At 49.9% G+C, this 25,716-nt stretch overlaps 1 protein-coding gene across 11 annotated transcripts in view; it reads left to right on the forward strand.

The window, feature by feature from the left end:
• The window catches only part of MSI2 (musashi RNA binding protein 2), a 387,830-nt gene that overhangs the window by 233,719 nt on the left and 128,395 nt on the right, over window positions 1-25,716 (forward strand). For all 11 annotated transcript variants that reach the window (XR_007123358.1, XM_047707084.1, XM_047707079.1 and 8 more), the window contains exon 7: window positions 16,016-16,064. Coding sequence is in view for 10 of the 11 variants with exons in the window: in XM_047707084.1 (XP_047563040.1) it covers window positions 16,016-16,064 (49 nt within the window). In the remaining variant the exon portion in view is untranslated. The remainder of the gene's footprint in view (window positions 1-16,015; window positions 16,065-25,716) is intronic.

The following is a 25,716-nucleotide window of genomic DNA, read 5'->3' on the forward strand; positions in this document are numbered from 1 at the left end:
TTGACAAACCTGCGCAAGGTCACACAGCCAGTGAGTACTGGCACCAGATTCTAACCCTTAATCAGAACCCCAGAGCTTTTGGCCTTTCCCTTTTGCCAAGGGGCATCTGTCTCAGCAGCCGCGCTGGGACCCAGGTAATGGCACCTCAGTAGACACTGTTTGTGGGTACCTGCATCGTTGGCACAAGAAAGGACCTTGAGTCAGATGGGATTCTGCCAAAGACAGTACCACAGGTCCACTTCTCCATCGACTATTTGATTTAAAATTGGTAGTGGGGGGGGGGGGCGGGACAGGGTAGGGGATGGGCCAGGGGATCCTTTTACTCCAGGAGCTCGAAGGAGTCCAGTCCCCTGGGCTCTCACAGCCTCTGAGCAGCCCCTGTGGTTCTCCTACAGCATGGTCAAGGGTAGGTTCCTGAGTGTCACAGAGCACCTGAGGTCTGCTGAGGCATCCTGGCTGTGGAAATTCCCGTCACTCTCTCAAAAATCCCCAGCCCTGAGCTAAAGTGGGGGGGAAATTACAGATCTGAGCAGTTTGAGGAGCAATTTAATTAAAAACAAAAAGAAGTGTAAATGAATTAACCAAAAAATCTTCATGGGGCGTCCTCATTGGCAGAGGAGGACCGCAAGAGGAGATTAAGGGTTCCTTTTATTTATTAAGTTCGTTGTAATGGACCCCTTGGGCCTGATGGGGTAAAGCTTTCTCACAGTCTGGCTTGTGGCAAGCATTTGTCTTTGTTCATTTATACAGGGAAGGGCAGTAAATCTAGGAACGGGCTACTGGCTTCTGTGCTCTTTCACAGGGGTATTTAAAGTAACAGCACCTGACAGTTTCCCAGCAGCAAAGAGGTTTTTTCTGCTTCAGAAAGCAAAATATTGTATGAGTTGTGCAACACGTATAAATGATTTGAGGAATTAAGGGTGCAGCAAATAGTACAGTTTGCAGCAACGAACTAAAGACTTCATCAAATCACAAAGTTACCGAGCAGAGGGAAGAGGCTGGGTGGGCCGGCGGGGCCCAGCCCAGGTGTGCTGTGTGGCCTGTCATCCCTGTTTAATTTCCTTTTTCCCTGGTCCCAATTTGAATTGCCAAAATATGTTAGATTGCAGCGCATTATTTCATTTGCTGGCTTTGTAATTCCTCTTTACGTCAAACAGATGAAACACATGTGGCACTAAAGCAAATTGACAGCTCTTGAAATGAGAAAGATCTTTATCCTTCAGAGTGTTGATGTAGAAATAAATGAAAGAAAAAAATGCTTGTTGGGTCTTGAAGCAGCTTGAATTGGTACTTTTTTTTTTTTTTTTTTTTCTTTTTGTAAGGGTAGATGAGGGTTTTCACCCTCCCTTCTTTTTTACCCTTTAAGGAGCTGTACGGCTCAGGGATTAAGTGGGAGGGTTGGTTTTTCTGTCCATACTCATTTGCAGAGATCTGAGTTATTCCTTGGACGTTGGGAGCAGGCCAGAAGGGGTGAGCGGCAGGAATGTGGGGTCCCCAGGTTCACCTCATGATGGGCGCATTTTGGAGACGTGGCGGGTCTCAGGAAAGCAAGTCAAAGGAATTTTTTGGTTTTCTGATGCTTATGAAAGTTACACTACACTATCCTGCAGTCTTTAAGTGTGCAGTACGTTATGTCCAAACAAACACGTTATGTCCAAACAAACACTGTACATACCTTACTTAAAAAAATTACTTTTCTATTCAAAACATATAAATGATACAAATATGTAAAATGTACATAGTAAGTTAATAAGTTAAATGTGTTTAATAAATAAGTAAATGTATTTACCATTTAATGGGTAAATGAAATTTGTAAAATATAAGAATATAATAGTTAGAAATACAAGCTAAGACATGCTCACCACCATCCAAGCTCCCGACGAGTCCTAGTCCACAGATCACAGATCTCACCCTAACAAATATGAGAATAATGGGAAAGTTTGAAATATCGTGAGAATTACCAAAACATCACGCAGACACACGCAATGAGCAAATGCTGTTGGAAAAACGGCACCGGTAGACTTGCTATACACAGGGTTGCCACAAACCAATTTGTAAAAATCGTAATATCTACGAAGTGCAGTAAAGTGAACCGACCGTAAGATGAGGTGTGCAAAAAAAATTCTAGCAGGACCTTAAAAAAGGAAAGAAAGAAAATCTGTCAGACATCATGGTTATCCCATCCCAGACAGCGTGTCTGCCGACTGAAATGTCGGGTGTGCCTGTTTTAGACAACGTACCCCGACTCACTCGGTCCCTGGTCACCTCCTGCTGCTAACAGCTTCATTTACAGTTACGGTGAGTGTTGATAACCACATTCCCACGAAAATCCCAAGACCCATAATATCTGTGTTTCAAAAATGAAAGAGAGGATCTTGATGGCTTAAAAAAAGAAACTTTGGAAACCACTAGACATGAGACTCTTTTCTGTCTAAAGTTTTTTCCTTTATCCTGCAAAATCTTTCTGAAACTCAATCAGGAAGCACTTAGAGTCCTCTCTCTCTCTCTCTCTCTCTCTCTTTAAAGATTTCATTTATTTATTTGTCAGAGAGCACAAGCTGGGGGAAGGCAGGTGGAAGGAGAGGGAGAAGCAGGTTCTCCACTGATCAGGGAGCCTAATGCGGGGCTCGATCCCAGGACCTGGGGTCATGACCTGAGCCAAAGGCTGACCCTCAATTGACTGAGCCGTCCAGGTGTCCCTGTACATTCATTTTTTATTAGTTACTCTAGTAGGCGCTGCAGGTTTGCTGGGTACAGGGATGGTGATGAGACAGGGGCAGTGGGGACTGCCCGTACAGATGCCCATGTGACAAAATAATATTTCAGAGTCCTTTTTCCAGGGCCAAGTACAAGATACAGGTTAAGGGATCCATCTCCCTACGATAAGCATACCTTATGTATGACTACTTTATCCAAATGAAGAGAAATTAGGGCATCCTTATTTGCCTTATAAACTGATCTGTTAGTGAATTTCTTGAAATAATGAGCCCCCTTGTGGTTTTTAAAAAATTATTATTATAAATTTTTATTTTTAAATAGTGTAGGACTCACAGTAAGTTATATTAAAAATAGTACAAAGAGCCCTTGTGCACCCTTCACACAGCTTCCCACGATGATAATATCTCATGTAACCATAGCACATTGTTAAAACCAGGAAATGATGCTGGTACATCATCACTTTTAATAGCCACCCCTGTTTGTGTGTGTGTGTGTGTGTGTGTGTGTGTGTGTGCGCGCGCGCGCGCGCGCACAGGGCGGGGGGTGCGGGGCGTATGTGCACACAGGCACAGTTCTTTGGAATTCCATTGCGTGTGTGGATTGGAGTGACTGTCCCCATAACCAGGGTGTAGAAGTGTCCCATCACCACGAAGAAATTCCTGCACCCTAACCCCTGGCAACCACCACTCTGTTCTCCATCCCTATAATTTTGTCATTTCACAAACGTTACAGAAATGGAATCCTATGGTATGGAATAAGCCTTTGAGATTGACTTTTTTCAGTCAGCATAATTCCCTTGAGATCCATCCAAGCTGCGTCCCAGTAGCTTGTTTCTTTTTATTTCCAGGAGTTCTTCATTGTAGCACGCACCACAGCTCGCTCTTCCGTTCCCCCTCGCTCTCTAAAATATGCTTTATTTGCAGACGACTCATTACAGCACAGTACATAAAGCAAGGTGCCCTTATGAGGGTAAACCTCACTCGTCTGTACTCATCTCTCTAAATCGGAGCTTGTGGTCGTCGGTGCAAAGTCTATTTTCCTGTTATGCAGTCCTCAAGTGACGGAACTTTGTGGGGGCACTGGTGTATGCTGCATATTGGCAATAGCAAAGGGCAGTCATTTACCACTGACCAAGAGCTTTCTTGTATATTACATTAACAATTTCCACTTCCCAAGCTAACGATCATCACCCTTTTTACTCACAAGGAAACTGAGCTGCCTTGGAAAGCCTTGCCCGAGAATGTGCATAGGTGGGAACGGTGGGGCGGGATTTGAACTCACGACTTGGGATGCCACACCAGGCTCCTTCTGCTCCACCACTCCGGCTCGGGCTGGACTCCTCTCTGTTTTGGGGGTTTTCCAGCTCAGAGATTTTATGATCTTCTCTGAACGAGGAGTAACTTCACCAAGTAACTGAATCCTGTAGCCCGTTACCACGCATGAACTTTGTTCTTGGCAGTGTAGGTTTAGCCGTGGTTGGAAGACACTTTGGGAACTTAAAAATAATGAAGTAGGGTTCCTTTAAAAATAGTATGTAGTACAGACTTTCCTTAATTTGTTTATATTTCGTAAAGTCTTCGGGTCAGGGCTGGTCCTTGGGGTGACTTCAGGGACCCCAGGGGGGACCAAGGAGACGGGCTCTCAGGCCCCTCAGTGGGAAGGAGCAGTGGCTTCCTCAGATCCCACAGCCCCATTAGGAGGCTTTGGGGTGGGTGGTCCTTGGTGCTTTGGTTGAGGTGCCTGATGCCATGCGGTTCACAGGCCTGCCGAAATTGGGCTTCAGATCAGAGGGAGCTGCTATTTTGGGCATCTGAGTGCCACTGCTCTGAATTCAGGCCTGAGCAGGCGGCCAAGGGGGCGGGGCAGAGATGCTCTCAGAGCCTTTGAAGCTCCAGAAAGGGTTCAAAAGAGCCTTGGGGAAGGGATTCCTACACTGGGCGGGAAGTGGAGAGGTGACCTCTGGGTCGCTTCCAACTCCCAAGTGTGTGGTTCTGAGAGGGATGGAACCTCCCCCCAGTTACCAACAGTCTCTGCGAGGCTGGCGGAATTTCTCAGAATCACAGGCTGGCAGAGAAGAAGAGCCTGAGCTTCAGTACCGCGTAGCGACATCCTGTGACCCCTGGCCCATCACCTCACCCGGCATCGGCTGCAGTCAGGGAGAGAGGTGGGACTCTGGAATCTGCTGGTCCCGTCTGCCTCCTGTCCCAATGGCAGGGGGCAGTGGGGGAGAGGAGACACTGCAGCATGGGCTGTCTCAAAGGCCAGGGGTCACTCTAAACCCACATTCTTTTCATCCATCCTCTGCAGCTCTGTGCTGGGCAGACAGTAGAGCCTTAGGAGATATTAGCTTACTGAATAAATGTCATCTTGGCAAACCTCTCCCTCTCCCTCATCCTCCATCCTCGCCGGCCATTCTGTTAAAGGGGACAGACCGAGGGCCTCTGAAGCCCTGTCCTAGAGCGTCATTCGCTCAGGTTTCCTGCCCAGACTCTGGCCTTTCCTAGGTACACACAGGCCCTCTGTCCCATCATCGAACCACGCCATTTACCCACCCTGTTTTCCAGGCAGAAAGGAGATGCACATGACCCAAGGGACTGAAATCAGGTTTGGGACCTAGGCTTTCCAAGCCTGCAAAACTTCTTTTTCCCCTTCTCCCCAAGCTCACAGCTGTAGCTCCGCTTGTCACCATTCAAGATTACATTGGCCACAGGAGATGTGGCTGATTTTTCCATTTGGTCCTGATGTTTATTTCATGCTCATCAATATCAGCCCATATTAGGACAGATGAGGTGGTTATTTACAGGCTGTGCATTTTCACACTTGGTAATTATAAACCCTTCCCCTGTTCGGTCAGAGTCTTGGAGATCTATTTTGGCAATTAGCAGTTTAGTATTTGTTTAATGGGAATGCAAGAGAGTGTTACGGCACATCAGTGCTCCACTAATGATTTGCCTGTCTCCTCTGGAGCTGGCAGGTTTGGGCCTTTTTCACGGTAGGTGAGGCCTGATGGGGAGAGGCTGGAGTGGGGAGACAGGAGCATTAGGCAGCCTGCCTGTCTCTCCCCTCCCCTCACAGCGCACACTTGCACGCACGCACAGCCCGTGCTGTAAACAGGCCGTGCATTTCCAGAGCGCAGCAACCGCCACTCAAAGGCACCTCTCACAAGAGGCCGTTAGGCCAGATGCCATTTCCGTGTAACAGCTGTCACGCCTGCCAGAACCAACTGCTTCTCCTTCAGCTCTCCCTTGGTATCCCTCTCCCACTGCCTCCCTTCCTTCGCCACCTCCTGTCTTGAGCCCTGGCTTGGATCCGCCCCCCAAGAGAGCCTCCTGCCACACCCTCCTCCAGGGTGGGTACTGGACACCCCGCTTCACCTGCTCACCCCGAATGGAGCCCCCACCCCAACCACGATTCACACAGGCTCTTGATTTCCCTGCTCGGTGTTGAGAGGGGGCCTCCTGGGACTGCTCTCCCAAGGACATACTGGTTCTGTGAGTGGCTGTCCCTTGGTGTGGCCCATCGGCAGGGGGAAAAACGCACAGAGTTGGGTGCGTGCGTGTGTGAGCACACGGGCGTTCGTGTCCACCGAGCCGGCTCTGCAAGGAGGTAGCCGGGGGGTAGGGCAGCAACAGCGTCTGTCCTGATGGCAGTGTCCTGCACGTTAGGGACTCCAGGGACTCACAGGGGCTGAGCCCCAAACTAGGGTTCTGGGACCCCTCTGCCACTTCAGCTCTGCCACCAGCTTACTCAGTGTGACCGCGGAACAGCTCGGTGATCTGTGGGCTTTTCTGCTTTTGCCCACCTGAAAGGGAGAGGCCCCTCTTCAGCCTTTTCCCGCAGCACACACCCGTCTTCCGAGACCTTGTGAGGAAACACATGTCTGTCCTCCTGGTTCACCTCATCCGTTCTCTTAGTTTTCTGGTAGAGCTTTGAGGCGGTGTTTGTATGTTCTTTCAGATGCCGGTGACACTACCCTGAGCCCTAGGGACTCAAAAACTAGAACAGCATTAAGGGACACCAGTGGGAAGATGCCGGGACGCTTCGGGTTTCCATACTGGTTACTGCTGGTGTGATCCTCGGCAGGTCACCTAAGCATGACTTCCTCATCTGCATAATGGGTGTGATAATATCTCCTTCTGAGCTATTTTGATAATTAAATGAGCTTTGCCTTTGCCTGTGAAGCGCCATTGATGGTAGCTATTACAATAATCATTTCTTGGGGGAAGGTGGAGGAGAGGCATTTCGGAACCTAGAGTCCGCTGTTAGCTTGTGCGGTGAGAACCTCTGAGCAGGAGGCTTTGCCTTCAGGTAAAGAAAATGCCTAACGTCCAGGAGCGAGCTGCTGAGAGAACCCACACTCTTCTGTTCCCAGGGGCAAGTGTCCGTTTGTTAAATTTGTAACTGCTGTCAGATCCACACTGGGGTGTGTTTCGTTTGCTAAGTTAAGTGGGAAAACAGGCTGAGCCCCCAAGAATAGAAAGAAGTAAAAGGAGGGGAACAGAGGGCTGGTAAAGAAGAGTCTTGCCAATGGGGATGGAAATTTCTGGCCATACTTGGGAATCCTCTAGCAAGAGTTTAGGAAATGTACTTAATGCACTGAACTGGGTACCAGTAAAAAATGGTTGAAATGGCAAATGTTACGTTTTGTGTATTTTACTCCAAAAAAAAAAAAAAAAAAAGTTTCGAAGACTTATCAGCAGACTCTTTCTCTTGTTAGTCAGTTAAAAGGGTAGGCATGAGTTAAACTGTTCCAGGAAAATGCAACCTAGAATTTTTGGACCCTTGGAATGAAGGGAAACATTCAGAGGGGCCGCGGTTACAAAGCCCCGAGTTCCTCGATAGCGGCAGTCCCGTGGGGGAAGATGCACAGAGGTCGGGGGGCCGTGGGAGAAGCCTGCGTGCCTACAGCAAGGCGGTGACAAGAATCTGAGACGGGCAGGCAGGCAGAGGCCTGGTGAGCTTCGGACTTCTGAGCTCCGCAGCTGAGTCCTGGGCCCAGCCCCCACCAGCTCAGGGACAGTCAGGGAAACAGAGGGATGTGTACTAGTCCCTGTTTCCAGGGATTGTTGTGAGGACCAAAGCAGTAAGAGTGTTGCTGGAAATCTTGGTGACGATGGGAGAGGAGCACCGGTGTCATTAGTTTTTCTCAAGCCCTCTGTTCTGTTTTTGGCTAAGCCGAGCTGCTTCTAGGACGGAGCTCTGACTCTCTTGCCCTAAGACCAAGACAAAGCAGGGAGAGCTCCCCAAAAGCAGCCTGTGACGAAGGAGCAGCCCGCCCCGGGCTTTTCTGGCAGGGGTAGACGTCCAATCTACAGGCAGCCCAAGCCCTATTTGGTGCCCCTTTTCCTTAAGGTTTATTTCTGGGATCCTTCAGCCCCTTCCACCTCTGCTGCCAGCTTGCTCTGTGACTGACACACACACACACACACACACACACACACACACACACTCCCCTCAGCTGTCTTTAGCCATTCAGCTTTTGCTGCCCCTGACCACTAGGGAGCTTTGAACACTCCTCGCCAGGCTCCCCCTTCCAGAGATCCAACTGAACAGGTTGGGGTGTGGCCTCAGCACCCTGAGCTTTGAAAATTCTTCAGATGATCCTGGGGATCAGTCGAAGTTAAAAAATCAGCATAAACTAATGGGATCTTCCAGCCTGCTTCCTTTTCCTCTTCCCACCTTTCTTTTGGGCAGTGATTAAAGGCAGACCGGCCGAGCTTGGGGACAGGAGCAGCTTCTGTCCGGCAGGTTGAAGGGGAAGGGGAGAGCATTGCCACCCCATGTCTTGAAACGGTCCTGGGTAGGGCAACCTCGGTCTCCTGCTCCTCTGTCCTGTGCAATCCCGCCGCCTCCACGAGCCTCCACTCTTGTGACTTTAGTGCCTTGAGTTTATAGAGCATAATAAGGTCCGTTAAGCCCTACGCACTACAGTATCATGGTATCGCATTTATGGGCGTTTATTTAAACTAACTGTTGAAGTGTTTGAGGGGGAGCAGGAAGCGAAATTCAAGGGCATTTGTTCTGGGGGAGTATGAAGAGCTGGGTTTCTTTTTTTTCCCTTTCCTCTCCCTCCTGTGTCTGACCAGATAATTTAAGGATCATTTGAAGTGCTATTTCCTGCTTTATTCTTGATATGTATGGCATGTGGGTGTACGTATTTGGATCCCAAGAGGAGTGGGAAGTTTCTCAGCGTGTGTTGGCCACAGCAAAGCTCTGGAACGTCCTGACCAAACAGAGTTTGTGAAAGACCAGTGGCGAATTTGATGCTTGTAGATGTCCTAGTGAGCTCTGTGGTCTCTGTTAGTGGTCTGGGCTTAGTCTTCACCAGTAGATCTTAGGTGGCCATCTCATCGTTTCCTCCTCTTACAGATGAGAAACTAAGGACAGAGAAGGGAGGTGGCTTGTCCTCCGTAAGATCCCAGTGGAGCTGGATTAGAACCTGGATCCTACCCGTGCTCTGTGCAACGCTGCCTGCCGCACTCCACTGCCTCCCAGCTCCTGTGGAGTTAGTACCAGTAACTCAGTTCCCTGTAGATTCCTCCTGGGGACAACTTTTCTGTGTCCCCAAATCAGCATCACTCCCCTACTGTGTCCTTGGGGAGCCGGAACTGCAGGCAGAAGAAACAGTGGTCTGAGGGCATACTCTGGGCTCCCAACTTTCAGCCAACAGAGTTGACCAACAGAATTTTTGACCTCTCTTTCTAGGAGCTTCTTTGCTTTGTGACCTGAAAGGTTTCCTCTTCAGGCATCACATGAGTTGGGCTGGCTGAAATCCCACCTCTGGATAGGGTCAGTACCAAATGGCTACTTCTAAATTCACCCAGCAAGAATGCCTGGCTCACAATGAACCTTTTGACTCATTATAAAGAGGGTTTGCTCATTCATTAAATGAATTAGGATTAGAGAGGCATCACCCACTGACTTGAGTGCTAATTATTGCTGATTTTCATGGTGCTCACTTAGTGAGGAACATGTTGCCAATTTCTCCTGGCGCTCCTAGGATCCCTGTCTCCAACCTGGCTGCTGGGGTGAGATTTCAAAGTAGTCCTTCCCACCCTAATACCTGTAGTCCACTTGGAGTGTGTATCTTGACAGTTTCATGCTCAGCCCATGTCCCACATTTTACCCGGTTCCAATTCTTTTCTTGCTTTTGTTCATTGTCTAGTATTCTTTGAGACTGCTGAGTATCTTCCAGTAGATTAAAATCTTTAAAAACAAAACAAAACAAAGCACAGGGATCATGTACAAGTTACCTATTGCCACAAGAATGCTGTGTAACAAACAACCACAAAACCTCAGCGGCAGACAATAGCTGTTTATTTCACCTGTGTTGAGTCCACTGGGAGTGGTTCTGCTGATCTTGGCTGGGCTCACCTGCGTGTTTTGGGGTTGACTAACTATCTGCTCATCTAGGCTGTCCTCGGCTGCGGCAGCAGAGGGGACTTGGCCCAGCTCCACATGCCTGTCATCCTCTAGCTGGCTAGCCTGGGCATGCCCAATCTTGGTGATGGTAGAGGTATAAGAGAAAACAAGCAGAAACACAAAAACCCTCTTAAGGGCTGACCCAAAACAGGCATACCTCCCTCATTTTGTTGACCATGAGAAGTCAAGGTCGGATACATGGGTTGGAGAGACAGACTCTGCCTCTTTGGGCAGAGGACCTGCAAAATTACGGAATAAAGGGTGTGGGGCCATTCACTCAGCAATCCAGCAGTCTACCAGGGATTGGTATAACATGCCTCTTATTTGTACTTAGGCCGATTCTCTGCAAATAGTGAATGCTCGGTAAATATATATCACATAAAAGTAAATAAAGTTAACATTAGCTCAGTTTTCTAATCAAGATCAGGTTGGCCGGATGGCATAGACCATAGCTGGAGTTTATCTGTTAGAAGGAAAGTTTCTATCACCCTGGTAGCATCCACATTTTTCTTACACTGGCTGCAGGGACAGCTCGGTTGTCACGAAGATGTCCCTCTTCTTGTCATCTTGTGCATCATAGGTTCTACTGTCGTTATTTTCAGGGTCTTAGGATATAAATGGATGAGAGACAAGGGACAAAGAAGGGAGGACTTTCGCCACTCCGAAGTGTGTCAGCTGCCTCTGGAGGAGAAATTTGAGTTCATGTACTGAGAGCACTGATGTGTGCAGAAAGAGCAAGAAGCAGCCGTGTCCAGTGCCTCCAACCTTTGTTCCTATTTCTCCTAGAAAGTGGGGGCTCTAGGTCGGCCGCTGCATAAGTGCTCCCCAGGAGCTCTTTGGAAATGTCAGTGCCATAACCTCAGACGCTATAGGGGTGAGGTCTAGGAGACTCGGACAAGCCTGGTGGTTCTGCCGTGGATAAAGTTTGAGAAGCCCTGCCCCCACCCCCATGGGCCAGATTGGCTGATGGCGTAGCTTTGTGACTCTCAGATGGGCTGTATGCGTGGTACACACCTCTGAGGAGGTTACAGTGTGGTCTGAACCTGGTGATAGGCAGAAGCATATGTTCAGGACTCACTGGTGCTGACACAAACAGCAGGGCATCCCCAGACATCTTATTTCAAAGTTACTTTACCTTGCCTTTTCGTTCACCAAGATGTACCAGCAAGATGCCAGGTGGCATTTGAACCTGCCCTAAGTTATTAAAAGGTATGTCTCTCGAAGTTAGAGCGAGCTCCTTCTCTCAGAACAGACTGAGCACATGCCAGGATGTGAGACAAAGTATGATGAGGTTCAGATATCTCCCCTCCTTCTTGATGCCTCCAGGGACACCCCCGCGCCAAGACCGCTAGACCCATGGGCCCCCACCTCTGGTACAAGGAAATACATAAGCCTGGGAAGGGGCACTGTCAACACAAAATAAATACCAGTGCTGGTCTTGAGGAGACATCTAACAAGAGTTAATGGTGTTTCCTACTTGAGGTCAGAAAAATCCCTGTGTCCGGCCCCCAACTCTTTGTGTCCTACCTAGCATCCCCAAATGAGGTCTGGGGTTCACATTGAACTTGATGACTCTGCACAGCCAACCAATCTACCCGGGTGTGTGTGTGAGAGAGAGAGAGAGACAGACAGACAGACACGTCATCAGTCTGCTCTCCCTAGGAGTAAATGTGGGTTACCTTGACTGTGCTCCTCTTTCCCCCGTGCTGTAGACAGGCTGCTTCTGTTTGATTCACAAGGAACCGTGAGAAACAGCCCCGTATGCGAGGCCGTGTTTTTCATTCTATTCAGTCTTTGTATATTCAAATTCTCCCAGTTTCAGCTCTTGCTGTTCTGCCAGATTTCCATTGCATTGATGGCTTCTCTGAATTAATAAGTGTTTTGCAATCGCCGAAAAGTTTTTCTCCACCAGCTTCCCCCCCCCCGCCCTCGCCCACCCCAGCACCAGTCTTATCCATATTGATTTTTTTTTCTTTCTCTTTCCTCTCTAGCTATTTCTCAGATGTTTTATTTTGTAAAGTGTTAATAGAATTTTTCTTTTGCCCTGACATTTTATCTATTCAGGAGGTCTCTGCGAGTCCCATTGTGCGACTGGACTGGAGAGGAAAGAGCTCTATTCTTGACGACAATGGTTGCCCTAAAAAACATACACAGATCCTCCCCCTCACTCCCCAGGATGGAACGAATGTTGGGAGGGTAGCGGTGAAAAACATCCAAACTTTGGAAGGAAAAGACGGAGCCAGTTACACCCTGTTGAGGGGTGGGGGTGAGGGGGAGCATTGAAAATACTTTTTATTTTTTTTAATTCAAAATATTTATTTCCTAAGGAGATCTGGGTTTCAATACCAAAACATGGCCAACACAGAAGGGAGGCTGTTTTCCTTACTGTTAGGCATTTTTAGCTCAAAATAAGCACTTGGCAAACGTCTTAGAAAATGTGGAGATGGGTGTGAAACAGATGTCACGTTTACCTGCACGACACGCACCCACCCACACCACAGGCATTGGTATTCTTATCGAGGCCCTGGGGTCTGAGTGTGCGGGACCATATGCTCAAGTGTGACTGCTCTGTGTGCAAACAAACTAGTTGATCTTCTGCTGGTTTTGCTTGAGTGGTGCACGGACGTAGACGGCTGTGGTGTGTGTGGCCTCCGCAGGTGCCTGGGCGGGGGCGGGGGGTGGGGAACCATCGAGCCTGCCTGGCTGCAGAAGGGTCTGGTGAAGGCACCTCATTTCCACCCTAGCACCACCTCCTCCCCTCAGCCTGGTACCCGGCCGAGAGAGAGAGGAGCTCCCTGCTGGCGAAGCAGTAACCATGCAAGGCCATTTTCCTCCCAGTCACTGACTTTAGAAATGGGGACCAGAAGGGGAAGGCCCCAGGAGCCTGTTTGTTCAGACTCGGTTGCTTAGCAACCAAGGGGGGCCCTGACTCCGGAAGGGATTTTTTAAGCTAGGCCAGTCCCTAGGTTTGCGTCTGGCTTGCCTACCCCCTCTTCCGTTCTTACCTTGACTTTGCTTTTCCCCCTGTTCTATTTGATAGCATCTAGAAAAATAGATTTGATTTGTCTGGAGGCAGCATTTTAAACCTGGTTTTATTGCTTTGCCCAGTGTCTTCCCCTCCATCAGAGATTGTAGTCTGGGAGGAGTGAAGAATGAATAGCCTATGATTCCATTTCTCAGCTGGCTTAGCGCAAGCCCCCAAACTCATTTGTGAACCTTTGAGCTCCAATGAACAGTGCTCAGTCCCTCCCAACCACAGTGCGTGCGCAAGCGCGCGCACACACACACACACACACACACACTGAAATTGCTCCAAGCTCAGAGCCCTTTGGCTAGCGGCTTTGTCCAGGACCACATGGGTTGAGTTATAGTTTTATCGACAATCTTGGGCACAGAATGAATGAAGAGACCCGGCTCTCACCTGGCCAAACCGAGTACCATGCCCAGATGAGTAGCTGACCGGCTGGGACAATATCTATACTAAAGATGGGTATTCTCTCGAAGAATAAAGAATTGGATCCTAAGTACAAGGAGTGGAATTCAAAGCCAACTCAGGCTCAGTTATAGTGATGTTCTTGAGATCTGCCTAGGAATTGAGTGTAGATCCTGAAATCTTACTGCTAGAAATATCCAGAAGGGTTGCAGGATGCCTAGAAAGACTGAGGGAGAAAGAGGAAGAGAGACGGAGGATGGCTTTGGTGCTTTCTTCTCTTCGATCTGTTTGTAAAGGTCCTAGCATGAGTGCGGTATTCTCCTGGGGCAGCCCTAACCAAGGACCACAGACCGGATGGTCAAACAACAAATTTATTTGTTCGCTCTTGTGGACGCTGTGAGTCCAAGATGAGCAGGGTTGGTTTCTTCTGAACTCTCTCTCCTTGGTTTGCAGCCACCTTCTCCCTGTGTCCTCACATGGTCTTCCCTCTATATCTGACCAGATCCAAAGTCCCTCTGTGTATAAGGACCCCAGTCAGAACTGGATCAGGGCCCATTCTAGTGACCTCATTTTAACTTCATAACCTCTTTAAAGATCCTATCTCTAAATACAATCACATTCTGAGATACTAGGGATTAAGACTCCAATATCCAAGTTTGGGGGGGTGGGCACAGTTCAGCCCATAGCAATCAAGACATTAAATTTCCATTGTGTAGAATTGGAAAAAGTTTAAATATCCACAGAAGGATAACCGAGTTAAGTAATAGTATGCCGCAGTCAATCGTATTCGCAATAGCTCACACCCGCTAGGATGACTACTGTCAAAAACAAAAAAACCCCGAAAATAACAAGTGTTGGCCAGGATGTGGAGAAATCGGAACCTTTGTGCACTCTGGGTGGGAATGTAAAATGGTGCAGCCACTGTGGAAAACAGAATGGCAGTTCCTCCAAAAATTAAAAGTAGAGTTACCATGTGATCTAGCAGTTTCATACACAAAAGAATTGAAAACAGGGACGCAAGGAGATATGTGCACTTTCATGTTTATTCACCACAACTCAAACTGCGTGTCCATCGACGGATGAACGAATAAGCGAAACGTGGTCTATACGTGCAGTGGAATATGGATGAACCTCGAGGACATGATGCTGAGTGGAACAAGCTGGTCGCAGAAAGACAGACACTGTGTGATTCTACTTCTATGAAATCCCGTAGGCCCCCCTCCCCTCCATTCATGGCTTCAGTTCCCCTTGGTCCACCGCGGTCCTAATGCTGGTGACCCTCCTCCTTCTGGTGGATTCTCAGACGACCCATAGCAGCCAAAGGCTGCGTCACTTGCCTGAGTCATTCACCTCACTTCCTCTCATCACTTAGGCATCTTATCATCTCTCTTCGTCAGTAACGTTACAACCAGATATTTGGGGAAAGACCACATTCACATAACTTGTATTACAGCAGATTGTTGTAACTGTTCTATTATGCGTTGCTATTGTCAAATCTCCTACTGTGCCCAGTTTGCAAATTAAACTTTAGCATAGGTATGTGTGTCCAAGAAGGAACATGGTGTGTATTGGGTTGAGTACTCTCCACAGTTTTAGGCAACCATGCGGGGTCTTGGAATGTCTGCCCTGGGGGATGGGGGGACCTCAGTCACAGTCTTAGAGACAGAAGATGGGATGGTGGGTACCAGGGACTGGGGGGGTGGGGTGAAGGGGATGGGGGCGTATTATTTTTGATAGGGTAGAGTTTCAGTTTTACGAGATGAAAAGAGTTCCAGACATGAATGGTGGGGATGGTAGTTGAACATTGTGAATGTACTTAGGACCGCTGAACTATACAGTAAAGAACGGGGAGGATGGCAATTTTTGTTATGTGTATTTAACCATAATTTAAAAATTGGGGGAAAAAACAGATAATATTTGTGACATAATCATTTGGGAATTATTTGCAGTATTGTAGTATTTTTTAAAAATAATTTTATTTATTCATGAGAGACCGAGAGAGGGAGGCAGAGGGAGAAGCAGGCTCCCTATAGTGCAGGGATCCCAATGCAGGACGTGATTCCAGGACTCTGGGATCATGACCTGAGCCAAAGGCAGTCGCTTAACAGACTGAGCCACCCGGTGCGCTTGCAGTATTGTAATATCATATAAAAAAAGGGGGGAGAAAATTCCATATACAGTGTGATTTAAGCTATATTAAAATAGGCATGAGTTTTTTTTTTTTTAAGGCAAAAACTAGAGGGAAGTATATCAGTTGTCAACTGCAGTTGTTCTAGGCAGAAAGACAGTGATTTTTTTTTCTTTCTCATTTTTTGTTTTCAAATAAATTGTCATGAGTATCCATGACTTTGACCACAGAAACCACCCTCCCCCAGCAGCCTATAGTATTTTGTATGTCTCGTCAAAATTCCTAAAGCAGCCTCCCTTCGGTTTGTTTTGCAGGTGGAGGACGCAATGCTGATGTTTGATAAGACGACCAACAGGCACAGAGGTAAGAGAGCCCCTGCAGAAGAAGCTGGCCCCTTCTGCTGGTTGCCTGCCCAGCTGTTGAACATCTGTATTCATCATGGGGGGCCACCACAGCACGAAGAGTCCAGACCCTCTGACAGTTAAAAATCAGCCACGCCCAAAACATGTTCCGATGTCCCTTTCTGATCCTGGCTTTCTTAGTCTTAGCTTGAGCACTAAGCAATCCAAGTGGAAATTATTCATGGCAATTACTCAGCTGACCTTTCAGTTTCCATTGAAGGAGGTGGTTTAGAAGCACACTGTCAGTCTGAAGAGCCAGAAAAGAAAAAAAAGAATACCCTTGTTGTAGGTTTATTCGATGTGTACGGGGGCTTGTAGACTCAGCAGCGTCTGTGTGGACGTCTGGAATGTTTAGAAGGCTCCACACTTACTCCTTTTTTCTCCTGTGTTCTTCCTGTCCTATCCACATTTTAGAAAGTAGGTCTCAGCTTGGGGATCTGTGAACCCCTGAAATAATGCACAAAATGTGTTAAGTTTGTGCTGTCCTTGGGAGACATTCTCGCTTTGAACAGATTGTCGGAGGGGTTTCTGACCTCCATACCTCCCCTCCCCAAGAAAGGAACATGTTGAAATTATTGCTTTAAACGGAAAATTGGACGAGTCTAGAAAATCCTCCCAGAGATAGTAGAGTCCAAGGTTAAGACTTGGCGTTCCATCTCCTGTTCTCCGGAAGCTCCTGGTTTCTGGGGCTCCTATGAACCCGGCGCTAATGAGCAGAGCCTTGAAAGGGAGGTGGCAGGAAGCAGCGTTCTTGAGAGGAGCCAGAGTGAGCGGTATTTCCTTGCCACTTGGATTGCATTTAGATGTTTCTTGTGTTGTTTACATTCTTGCTGTCACCTGTGATTAGAAGCAGTTACCCAGCTCTGACTGTATGTCTCTCCTGGTGGGAGCAGGCAGGCTGAGGGAAAGAGGAAGGGGGTGGGGGGAGAAGGAGGAGGGGCTGTCCTGAGTGTGCCTCACAGTCTGGCTTCCTGGGCGTCCATCAACAGCGTCCTCCGAGGGGAAGATGAGAAACTGGATGGGAAACTGGGGCATCAATGGTGTATGGTGTTGGGAAGGGATGGGGAGGGTAGAGGATGACGAGTAGGGGAAGGAGAGGGAAGAAAAGAAGAGCTTACACGTGTGGAATGATTGCTTTGTCTTCTGAGTTGCTCAGCACCCTGAGAGCCAAGAGAGCAAGGGGAGGGGGCGGGCAGAGAGGGTCATTTCCCGATTATTCTCCGCCATCATCCTTACAGGGTGGGGGAGGGGGCTTCTGAGCCCTGCTTCCCTGTGCATTATCTTATCTGATCTTCACAGCAGCCCTGTGACTTTGGGAGAATCCCTTAACTTCTTTATATTGTGGATCTCAGTTTATGCATTTGTGAAATGGGAATAATAGGAGTACTTCCCCATAGGGTTGTTCGGAGAGTCTAGTGCCCCGCACATCAGTGGCTCCTGGGTTAGCTCTTATCATTATTGTATTCAGTGTCCCCGGCAGTGTTGGGCCTGAGGTGATGGAAGCTTAGAGAGGGTAAGGGACACACCCCAGGTCAGAGCAGGGGTTCATCCCTAGGACTGCTGTTTTCAAATTCTGCTCCTTTGTGGTCTCCACATGGGGAGGGACTTGTTAAGAAGAGTGTTTTCATCTGCTTATTATCAGGGTGGGAGAGGCTAGAATTCCTATTCCCAGAAGACTCCCCAGTGGTCTTGTGGCAGCAGCCTTTATCACTCTTTTTTTTAATATCCACCGATAAAGGGCTTTCTGATCTGCTCCAGGTCAGGCCGTGTGTTGGGAGGGAATGAGAAGTTATCTCAAGCAGCCTTCATGGCAGTGCCTGGAAGGAGGCGTGTCATCTGCCCCCACCCCCACCCCCAGGCTGGTGACTCCATGCCACTTTATTCAGCTAGTAACAGACACAGGCGAGTTCAGGCTGAGGGTGTTGGACACCCCGGGCATAGCCCCAGAGGCGGTGTGGGAGGAGGCTCTCCCGTAGTTCTAACCCAAAGGCCTCTGGCTATGGGTGGCACCTCTTCCCTTCCTCTAGGGCCCTGGGTGTGGTGATGGGGCAGGGTCCCTCCGTGACTCCTGCCTCAAGGTGGAGGGAGGTCCCTCTCCCGGCCCTGTGCTCAGAGTGGCTCCAGGGACAGCAGTGCTCTCCCTCCCGCATCAGGACTTCTGGGGGGCATTGACAGGAAGGAGGCTGGGCGCAGCCCCCTGTGTGTGCTCCGTCCTGCCCCCAGCCAGTTACCAAGGGGAGGACTCCCGTCGTGGATGTAGGACTTGAATAATTTCATGGGGCCAGAACAAGAGGAAAAGTGGGGGCCTCTTAGTAAAAAGTTATTAAGAATTGCAAGGTGAGGGGCGCCTGGGTGGCTCAGTGGGTTAAGGCCTCTGCCTTCGGCTCAGGTCATGATCTCGGGGTCCTGGGATTGAGCCCCGCATCGGGCTCTCTGCTCGGTGGGGAGCCTGCTTCCCCTTCTCTCTCTGCCTGCCTCTCTGCCTACTTGTGATCTCTCTCTCTGTCAAATAAATAAATAAAATCTTAAAGAAAAAAAAAAGGCTGCAAGGTGACAGCCAAGTGTTAAACTCAGAGTGGAGCCCTTCTGAGCGTGGGGCTGGGTCCGACCTCACAGGCTGCCCACCCTCAGAGCTGTCCTCTGTCGATGAACCCCGGGAGGGGTGGGGGGGGGTCCCACTGGTGGTGGGGCAGAGAAGGCAGGAAGGAAGGTGTGTCAGGAAGTTTCAACAAGGAGGCCCTGATGTCCTGCTTCCTCTTTCCTCCTGTACAGACACTTTCTCCCTGGTGTTCTTTCCGTGTAGGGAGGAGCTTCCCCCCCCACCCCACTTTCCAGCCCCTCTAAATAGCTGAGCGTTTCTCTTTGAACTGGGTTCTGATGCTGGGGTAGTGCTTAAGTGGTTCAGAGCATTTAGGAGGGGAAAGAATTAAAAAAAAAAAAAACAAAACCAAGGACCGTGTCACCACGGAAGCACAAATCCTACATATGGAACAGTGGGCCCCATCCCTGGCCTGCTGGAATGTGCATTTGGAATCAAGTGATAAGCACGAGAAAGAAAATCCTCCCGCAGCCACCTTGCCCCAACCTTCCCTTCACCTCCTCAGCTTCCTGTTTCCCATTATCTTATCAAGAAGAAAGTGCTGCAGTGGCAGAAGTTAAGGACACCTCTCCCGCTGGTAGGGCTGCCGGCTTTCTTCTTAAGGAGGTGCCCAGCATTAACCCTCGGTGCGGTCCACATGCTTGCCTGGCACCGTCTCACCCAGCTCTCAGCACAGCGCTGTGGGGCAGCCTGGACCCAAGCTTTCTGAAAACCACCCGTGTGCCCTTGGAGCTGGGACCGCCGACATCTGGGAAGGCTGCACTGTTTGGCCTGGGATTCTGGGAGTCTGGTCCGCTGGGCTCACAGAACCCACTCCCACTTCTCTTGCCACCGTGAGCCAGAGGTCAGGGCTGAGTGTCCTCTCGCCCCACAGTGACAACGCCCCACCCCGTCCTCCCCGATGGTCCCGTAGGGACAGTGTGGCCCTCAGTTACATCTGTTCACAGAAACGACAGCCGTCTTTCTTCCTGTGTTACATTTGTACTTGGAGCTCACTTGCACCCTGGGAAAGAGTCCAGGGGAACAGGAGACAATGAGCCCTCCCAGGATGTACGTCCTCCCCATGGAAGCAAGAAGGAGGTGGTTCAGCATGGGACTCACACAGCTGTGTGCAGTCTTCCCTCCCTCTCTGCCTAGAGCAGACCTCCCTCCAGAGCCTGCTGCTCCCTGACACCTGGCCGGGACACATTTCCTACCCACTCTGACACCTCAGGTCCATCCTCTGCAGCATGGGGGAGCTGGGCTTGAGAAGCTCCAGGATCTCTGACATAGGGTTCTGGCTTTTAGCCTTTTCATGGAGAGAGTGTCCAAGTTTTTCTTATTTTGCTTTTTTAGCTAGGGGAGGGAAGTGAGAGGTTGTCTTGGGTCCACAGCATATGGGCAGAGGGAGAAGCTGATCTGAGAGGCTCTGGGAATCCTGAAGCTAGGGCTGGCCCCAGTCGGGGTCATAGGACTGACCTTACCCCTGATGTTGATCCCTCACAGGGTGTGGCCCACCCTGGAAAGCACATGTGACTTTGGGCTTGCCCTGAGGACATCCTGGAATGAAGGGACAGCTGGGAGCCATCCTCCGAGAGCACTCTGGGCAGATATCCTGAAGGGGCGGGGGGATCTGGGGATCTGGGGATCTGTGGTTGGTACAATGAGTTTTGTGTTCCCCAGGCCGCGTTAACGTTCTTGGTGGAAACAGCCAGTGCTTCCTCAGCCATTCTGTACCCGGTGCTGCACCTGCACGCGCCGTCAAATCTTTAGGAAGGTCAGAGGTGGACCCAGCTGCCCAGAGTCCTTAGTTGCATATATACCCCGCCTGTTTGACCCGGAGCCCCTGCTCTCAGCTGCTCTGCAAGCCCGCTGCAAGGCAGTGGTTTATTTTTATTTATTTATTTATTTTTAAGATTTTATTTATTTGACACAGAGAGAGCAGGGGCGCACAAGCAAGGGGAGTGGTGGAGGGAGAGGGAGAAGCAGACTCCCCTGCTGAGTAGGGACCCTGATGTGGGGCCTGATCCCAGGACCTGGAGATCATGACCTGAGCTGAAGGGAGTTGCGTAACCGACTGAGACCCCAGGTGCCCCAGCGCAGTGGTGTGAAGCAGGGGATTCGGTGACTTTAACTCTTGAACACCTCCTTGTTATGGTCCTTTTGCACCTTCCCTTCTTGCTGGACTGTGATGCACCTCCATTTCAGACAGAGAAACTGAGGCATGTAGCGTTTTGGAGGGCCAGGTAGCAGGTTCCTGCAGCCAGGTAGGAGCTATGCAGCTGATAAAAGCTTCCATGAGATTCTTTGTGCCCAAGGGGCAAGAAAGAAGGTGGCTTTCCCATTTTCTCAGTCATTTCATTTGCTCTCTAAAAGCTGTTAGAGGTGGTCTGAAAAATATTGGGCTGATCATCAAAGGATTTAATCGTTGGGGGAAAGTTTGTTGCTTTATCCTTGCAAAACTCAGATAAGATCTTCAATTCAGCATTAGGTATTGATCCCAGAGTGGGGCTGGTCAGGAGGGGCTGGAGGGAAGATATACAAAGTGCCGTCCTTTCCAGTGGGCCCTCTGGGAGGCAGAAGGCGGAGGGGTGAGCCAGAAGGAGGGAGGGAGGGGGGCCTGGTTTGGATCTGTCTCCACCGTCCCTGCATCAGCCCTGGTTGAGAGAGTGGAGGAACGTGGGGATGTGGGTTGCGGAAATACAGCTCATGTTCACCTCCTCATCAGAGAAGGAAGCCCCAACCATGAGTGTCATTCCAGGGGAGCCTCAGCTGTCCCTCTCTCTGACCCCAGGCCTCTAGATTCATAAGCCCAGCACTGCTGGTCCCTCCACATCTGACCCATCCAGGGAGGGCTGGGTGGTTGGGGGCCCAGGGGAAAATGAATCAAGCCAGGTGACGGTCTGCTGGAGAGGGAGTGAGTATGGAGAAGAGATTTGGAGCCAGGCCTTCTCACCTTCCATGGCTTCCATTCCCCAGCAGGTCTGTTTGTTCCAGAATGATGTGAGAGGCAAAGGGACAGAGACACTGAGAGGATGGTCAAGCTCAGAGTGACAAGGACTCCTCTCAGTGCTGTTAAGGGCTTCCTGTTCAGTGCCATGCTCATGGCCATGGAGAGGGCCAGGGGTTCTGCAGTACTGATGGCAGCCCAGGTGGTTTCATGACCCCCCCACCCAACCCCCGAGGGCACCGTCTCCAGCAGGCTCCCTACACGGAGGGTCCTTTGCCAGGGTGGCTGTGCCCTACCAGGAGCTGTGAGGCCAGAAGGGCACCCGCTGGGCCCGTGTGGCCAAGGGAGAGGCTTTCCGCAGGCTCACCTCCAGGCAGTGGGGCTGATGGAGCTCTGCTTCTCCCTCAAGGCTTGCCTGGCAACTCGGTCCCAAAAAGCAGTTGGCTAAAGTTGAAGGTCTCCATAATTTGTGTAATCAGTTTATTTATTAAAGTGGTGCCAGTAAGATGTCGCTGAAACTGTGCTAGAAGATAATGCTTTTCAAAGGAGGAAAAACAGCCCTTAATGTCCTGACTACCTGCCAGACACTCACTTTTGAAATTGACCTCTGACGTCCAGACTGACTGTTTTATGTATGCTAGACATGGTTCATGATTGCCCTGTAATTATTTGTTCATTGGTGCCTACTCCCCAAAGCTGGCGGGGGTGGGGTGCAGAATGCAAAAGGAGTTCCACAAAGGCTGAAACTAAATGAAAAATGGAAAAGCATGGCTTCTTTCGTAGGTATGGGAGGTCAAAGATAATGTACGTGTGTGTTTTTCCTAATGAGAGTCTAGCATTCTGACCTTACCTAAGAAAGAAGGTTGGAACTCTACAGCCGGTAGGTGGGACTCTGTGGGATGGAGGAAGAAGTCCCTGTGGGCGGGAGAGGGTTGTTGGGAGAGGTAGGAAGGGCGGCAGAAATTCCTGGAATCACGGCCGATAAGGACACCTGGAGATGCGGCTGGAGGGCCTCCGTGCCCACGCTGGAGTCCGGCTGGTACAGTCATGCCTTTGCATGATCCCCGCCTCCCAGAGCTGCCTCTTGTCCCCTGGGCACACTGCCGATTGCAGTGGGCACCTGTCGAGTGCCACCCCAAGTCCGAGATGTATCTAGGGGTTAAAGCCGTAACTTCATCATGATTAGTACTGATCCCAGTTCTGTACCTGCCGCTGGTCTGTTAGAAGCCACATACCCCAGCCAAGGGATTTGGCCACACAGAACTTTCAGTCCAGTCTGTAGAATGGCGTGGCCACCAAGCATGCCACTCGGGCTCTTTAATGCAAGCGGAGGGTCTCGATCGCGTCGGGTGATAATCTTCTCTTTCCACAGTGGACAGTATTCGTGTGGGACAACTGCTTAGGAAGGATATGGATAAACCAGGATGCTTGGAGAGAGGGCTCAGAATGGGGTAGCAACTCAATATGATTGTGTCCTCCCCCGACCACCCCTGGGGGAGAAGGGACGTGGGGAGCAGGGCAGCAATGTAGATGTTAATCGCTGCCTTTGGGCACTTGGAGGGATTCCACTGGGAAACACTTCCGCGCATTCTCGAAGTTGGTCACGCTCCCGTTAGAATGGGGGAGAACTGCCAAGTCCTGTAGTGCTGTAAATGGACCTCCAAGCACCTCTCTGTGCCAGATGCTCAGAACCCTGGGTGCTGGCCTCCGAGCCGGTCTCATTCTAAAGCCAGGGCTGTATAAGGGGGGGTGGGGTGGGCAGGCTTGTATGTGCCCAGCATGAGGGGTGCAATCCAGCTTCTTCACTCCTCGTAGGGCCTTGCTCCCGGGCTGTGCTACTTTGTACCCTCCCCCCACCCCCACCCCCCCTCCCCCTCCAGCCAATAGCACATTTCCCTCAAGGCCTGACCTGTCACCTGAGCCATCTCAGGACCTCATCCGGTCTATCAGGGATACGCAGCAAGGAGGGTGGAGGGGAGAGGGTGGGGTACAGAGCCATGGCCCCCCAGCCTGAGCCATCTCTCAGAGACCAAACCCCGGAGCTGTCTGCACATTTATTTTCTCCTTAAATAAACACCATTAGCTTTCCCGAGAAATTGGTGCAAACATGACCTCGCAAATAACCAATTAAAAGGGCAGGGTTGAAGGGGAATGTGCATTTGAAAACATGCAGAAGAGGCCATTAAAGATTCCCGTAGATACCCCAGCCCTGGCAACATCGATCCGAGACCTTAATTTTATTTCTGACAGGAAAGCAAGGAGAGCGCTTTAATTTTTTTTCCCCCCCGCGCTAAGTTCCGGAAGCGCCCATTCCGGCGCTGTCTCTTGAGATATTAATCAACAGAGTAGCTTGGTTTCTGTTCACCTGCTTTTCTTTATAGACTCGGAGGAAGACAAAGCCCTCGGCTCCCTAGCAACGGGGCTGGGGGATTGGGGCGCCCAGTGCCAGAGGGAGCCTGTGTAGCCCGGAGGATCTGGCACCCCGGATGGACTGGGCTTTCTGGAGCTGAAGTATAAATCTGAAACTTCTTTCCTTTGGAATAAACGCCCTGGCACCAGAAGGGTGGTGAGCTAATAGGCCTTCCTGCCTCCCTCCTGGCGGTGGCCCACGGAAGCAGAAAGGGAGTGGGCCCAGGGTCAGCAACTTCACTGACCCAGAAATGGTGTTTTGTAGAGCAGGACAATGAGACTTTTGTTGGGCCCTGTTCCCAGAGAGGCCCAGCTCCGACTCTCACGACCGGTTTGAAGATCTTGGTGAGGGCAGGGCGTGGGGCCCTGAAGGCAGACGGGCCTTTCGTGTGGCGACTTGATGGAAAGCACCCCATTTCTCAGCACCCCAGCACTGCTAGGGGCCCAGGAACCAGAAGCCAGGGTGGCCACCTGCCTTGGGGACTCTGGGTTCAACTCCCGAGGAGCCCTGTGGCTGTGCCGCTCCAGACTCCAGCGCCTGTTCCAAGCCTTGCCAAGCAGAGCCCGCGCTCTGGGCCGTCTGCCTCTCTGGGTGGGCACGGTATCCTCCAGGACCCTAAGTTTTGCAGGCCGTCCCCACTTCCCACAGGTGTGATCTTGGGCAAGTTACTGGAGAGCTTTGAGCCCCGTTTGGCTCCCTGGTGAGGGTAAGCCACTTGCTTCGTACCAGTTAAGTGCCCAGCATGAGCACATCTCATTTCTTTTCTTCCCCCCTTAAGGAAGACTGCTGGTTTGACTCCTTGAGGCAAAGAAACTCCAATCCAGGTTTGAATTTGTAAGACCCTAATCTTTAAAATAATCTTTCCCTCCCCTTCACACACAAAACATACACTTGGGTGTGCCTAGTCTGTTTCTGCAAGGGTCCCCACAGACCTGGTCACAAAGCATTAGAATGGCCTAGGGGGTAATAGCACACACCCTGGAGTCAGGCAGCTGGTGTTTGCAGCTGAGCTCTGTGACATGATGGCTGTGTGACCTTGGGTAAGTTACTTACCCTCTCTGGGAGTCAAATTCCTCATTTGTAAAATAGGAAGGATGACAGGTTAGCCTAAGTCTTATGGCAGTTAGTAAGTGCAAGGGACTTGGAGGCCTGGCCACAGTGAGCACCTGAATGTGGTTTTGTTGTTGTTGTTGTTTTAAGATTTTATTTATTTTTTTGTCAGAGAGAGAGACCAAGCAAGCGCACAAGCAGGGAGAGCAGCAGAGGGAGAGGGAGAAGCAGGCTCTCTGCTGATGCGGGATTTGATTCCAGGACCCTGGGATCATGACCCGAGCCGAAGGCAGACGCTTCACTGACTGAGCCACCCGGGCATCCCAAGCACCTGAATATGTTTTCTGCACATGTCTATAGATTCCCAGATGCAAATATATATAAACAAAAAGGAGCCTTCACTTCTGGGGAAGAGGATTAAATGCCCAGAGGTACAAAGATAGGGAAAAACATTTTATTGTATACTTGTTTACTTTTTGAATTTTTGTACCATGTGCATTTATTACCTGTTCAAACATTTACTTTTTTAGTGTAAGCGTTTAAAATTCATTCCAATTTGAATTGTAAATGCAGTGATACAACAACATGAGAGTTTTCAGAAGAAAAAAATTCACCTCCTCCCAGCT

This window comes from Lutra lutra, chromosome 16, assembly GCF_902655055.1.
Source record: "Lutra lutra chromosome 16, mLutLut1.2, whole genome shotgun sequence".
Taxonomy (NCBI): domain Eukaryota; kingdom Metazoa; phylum Chordata; class Mammalia; order Carnivora; family Mustelidae; genus Lutra; species Lutra lutra.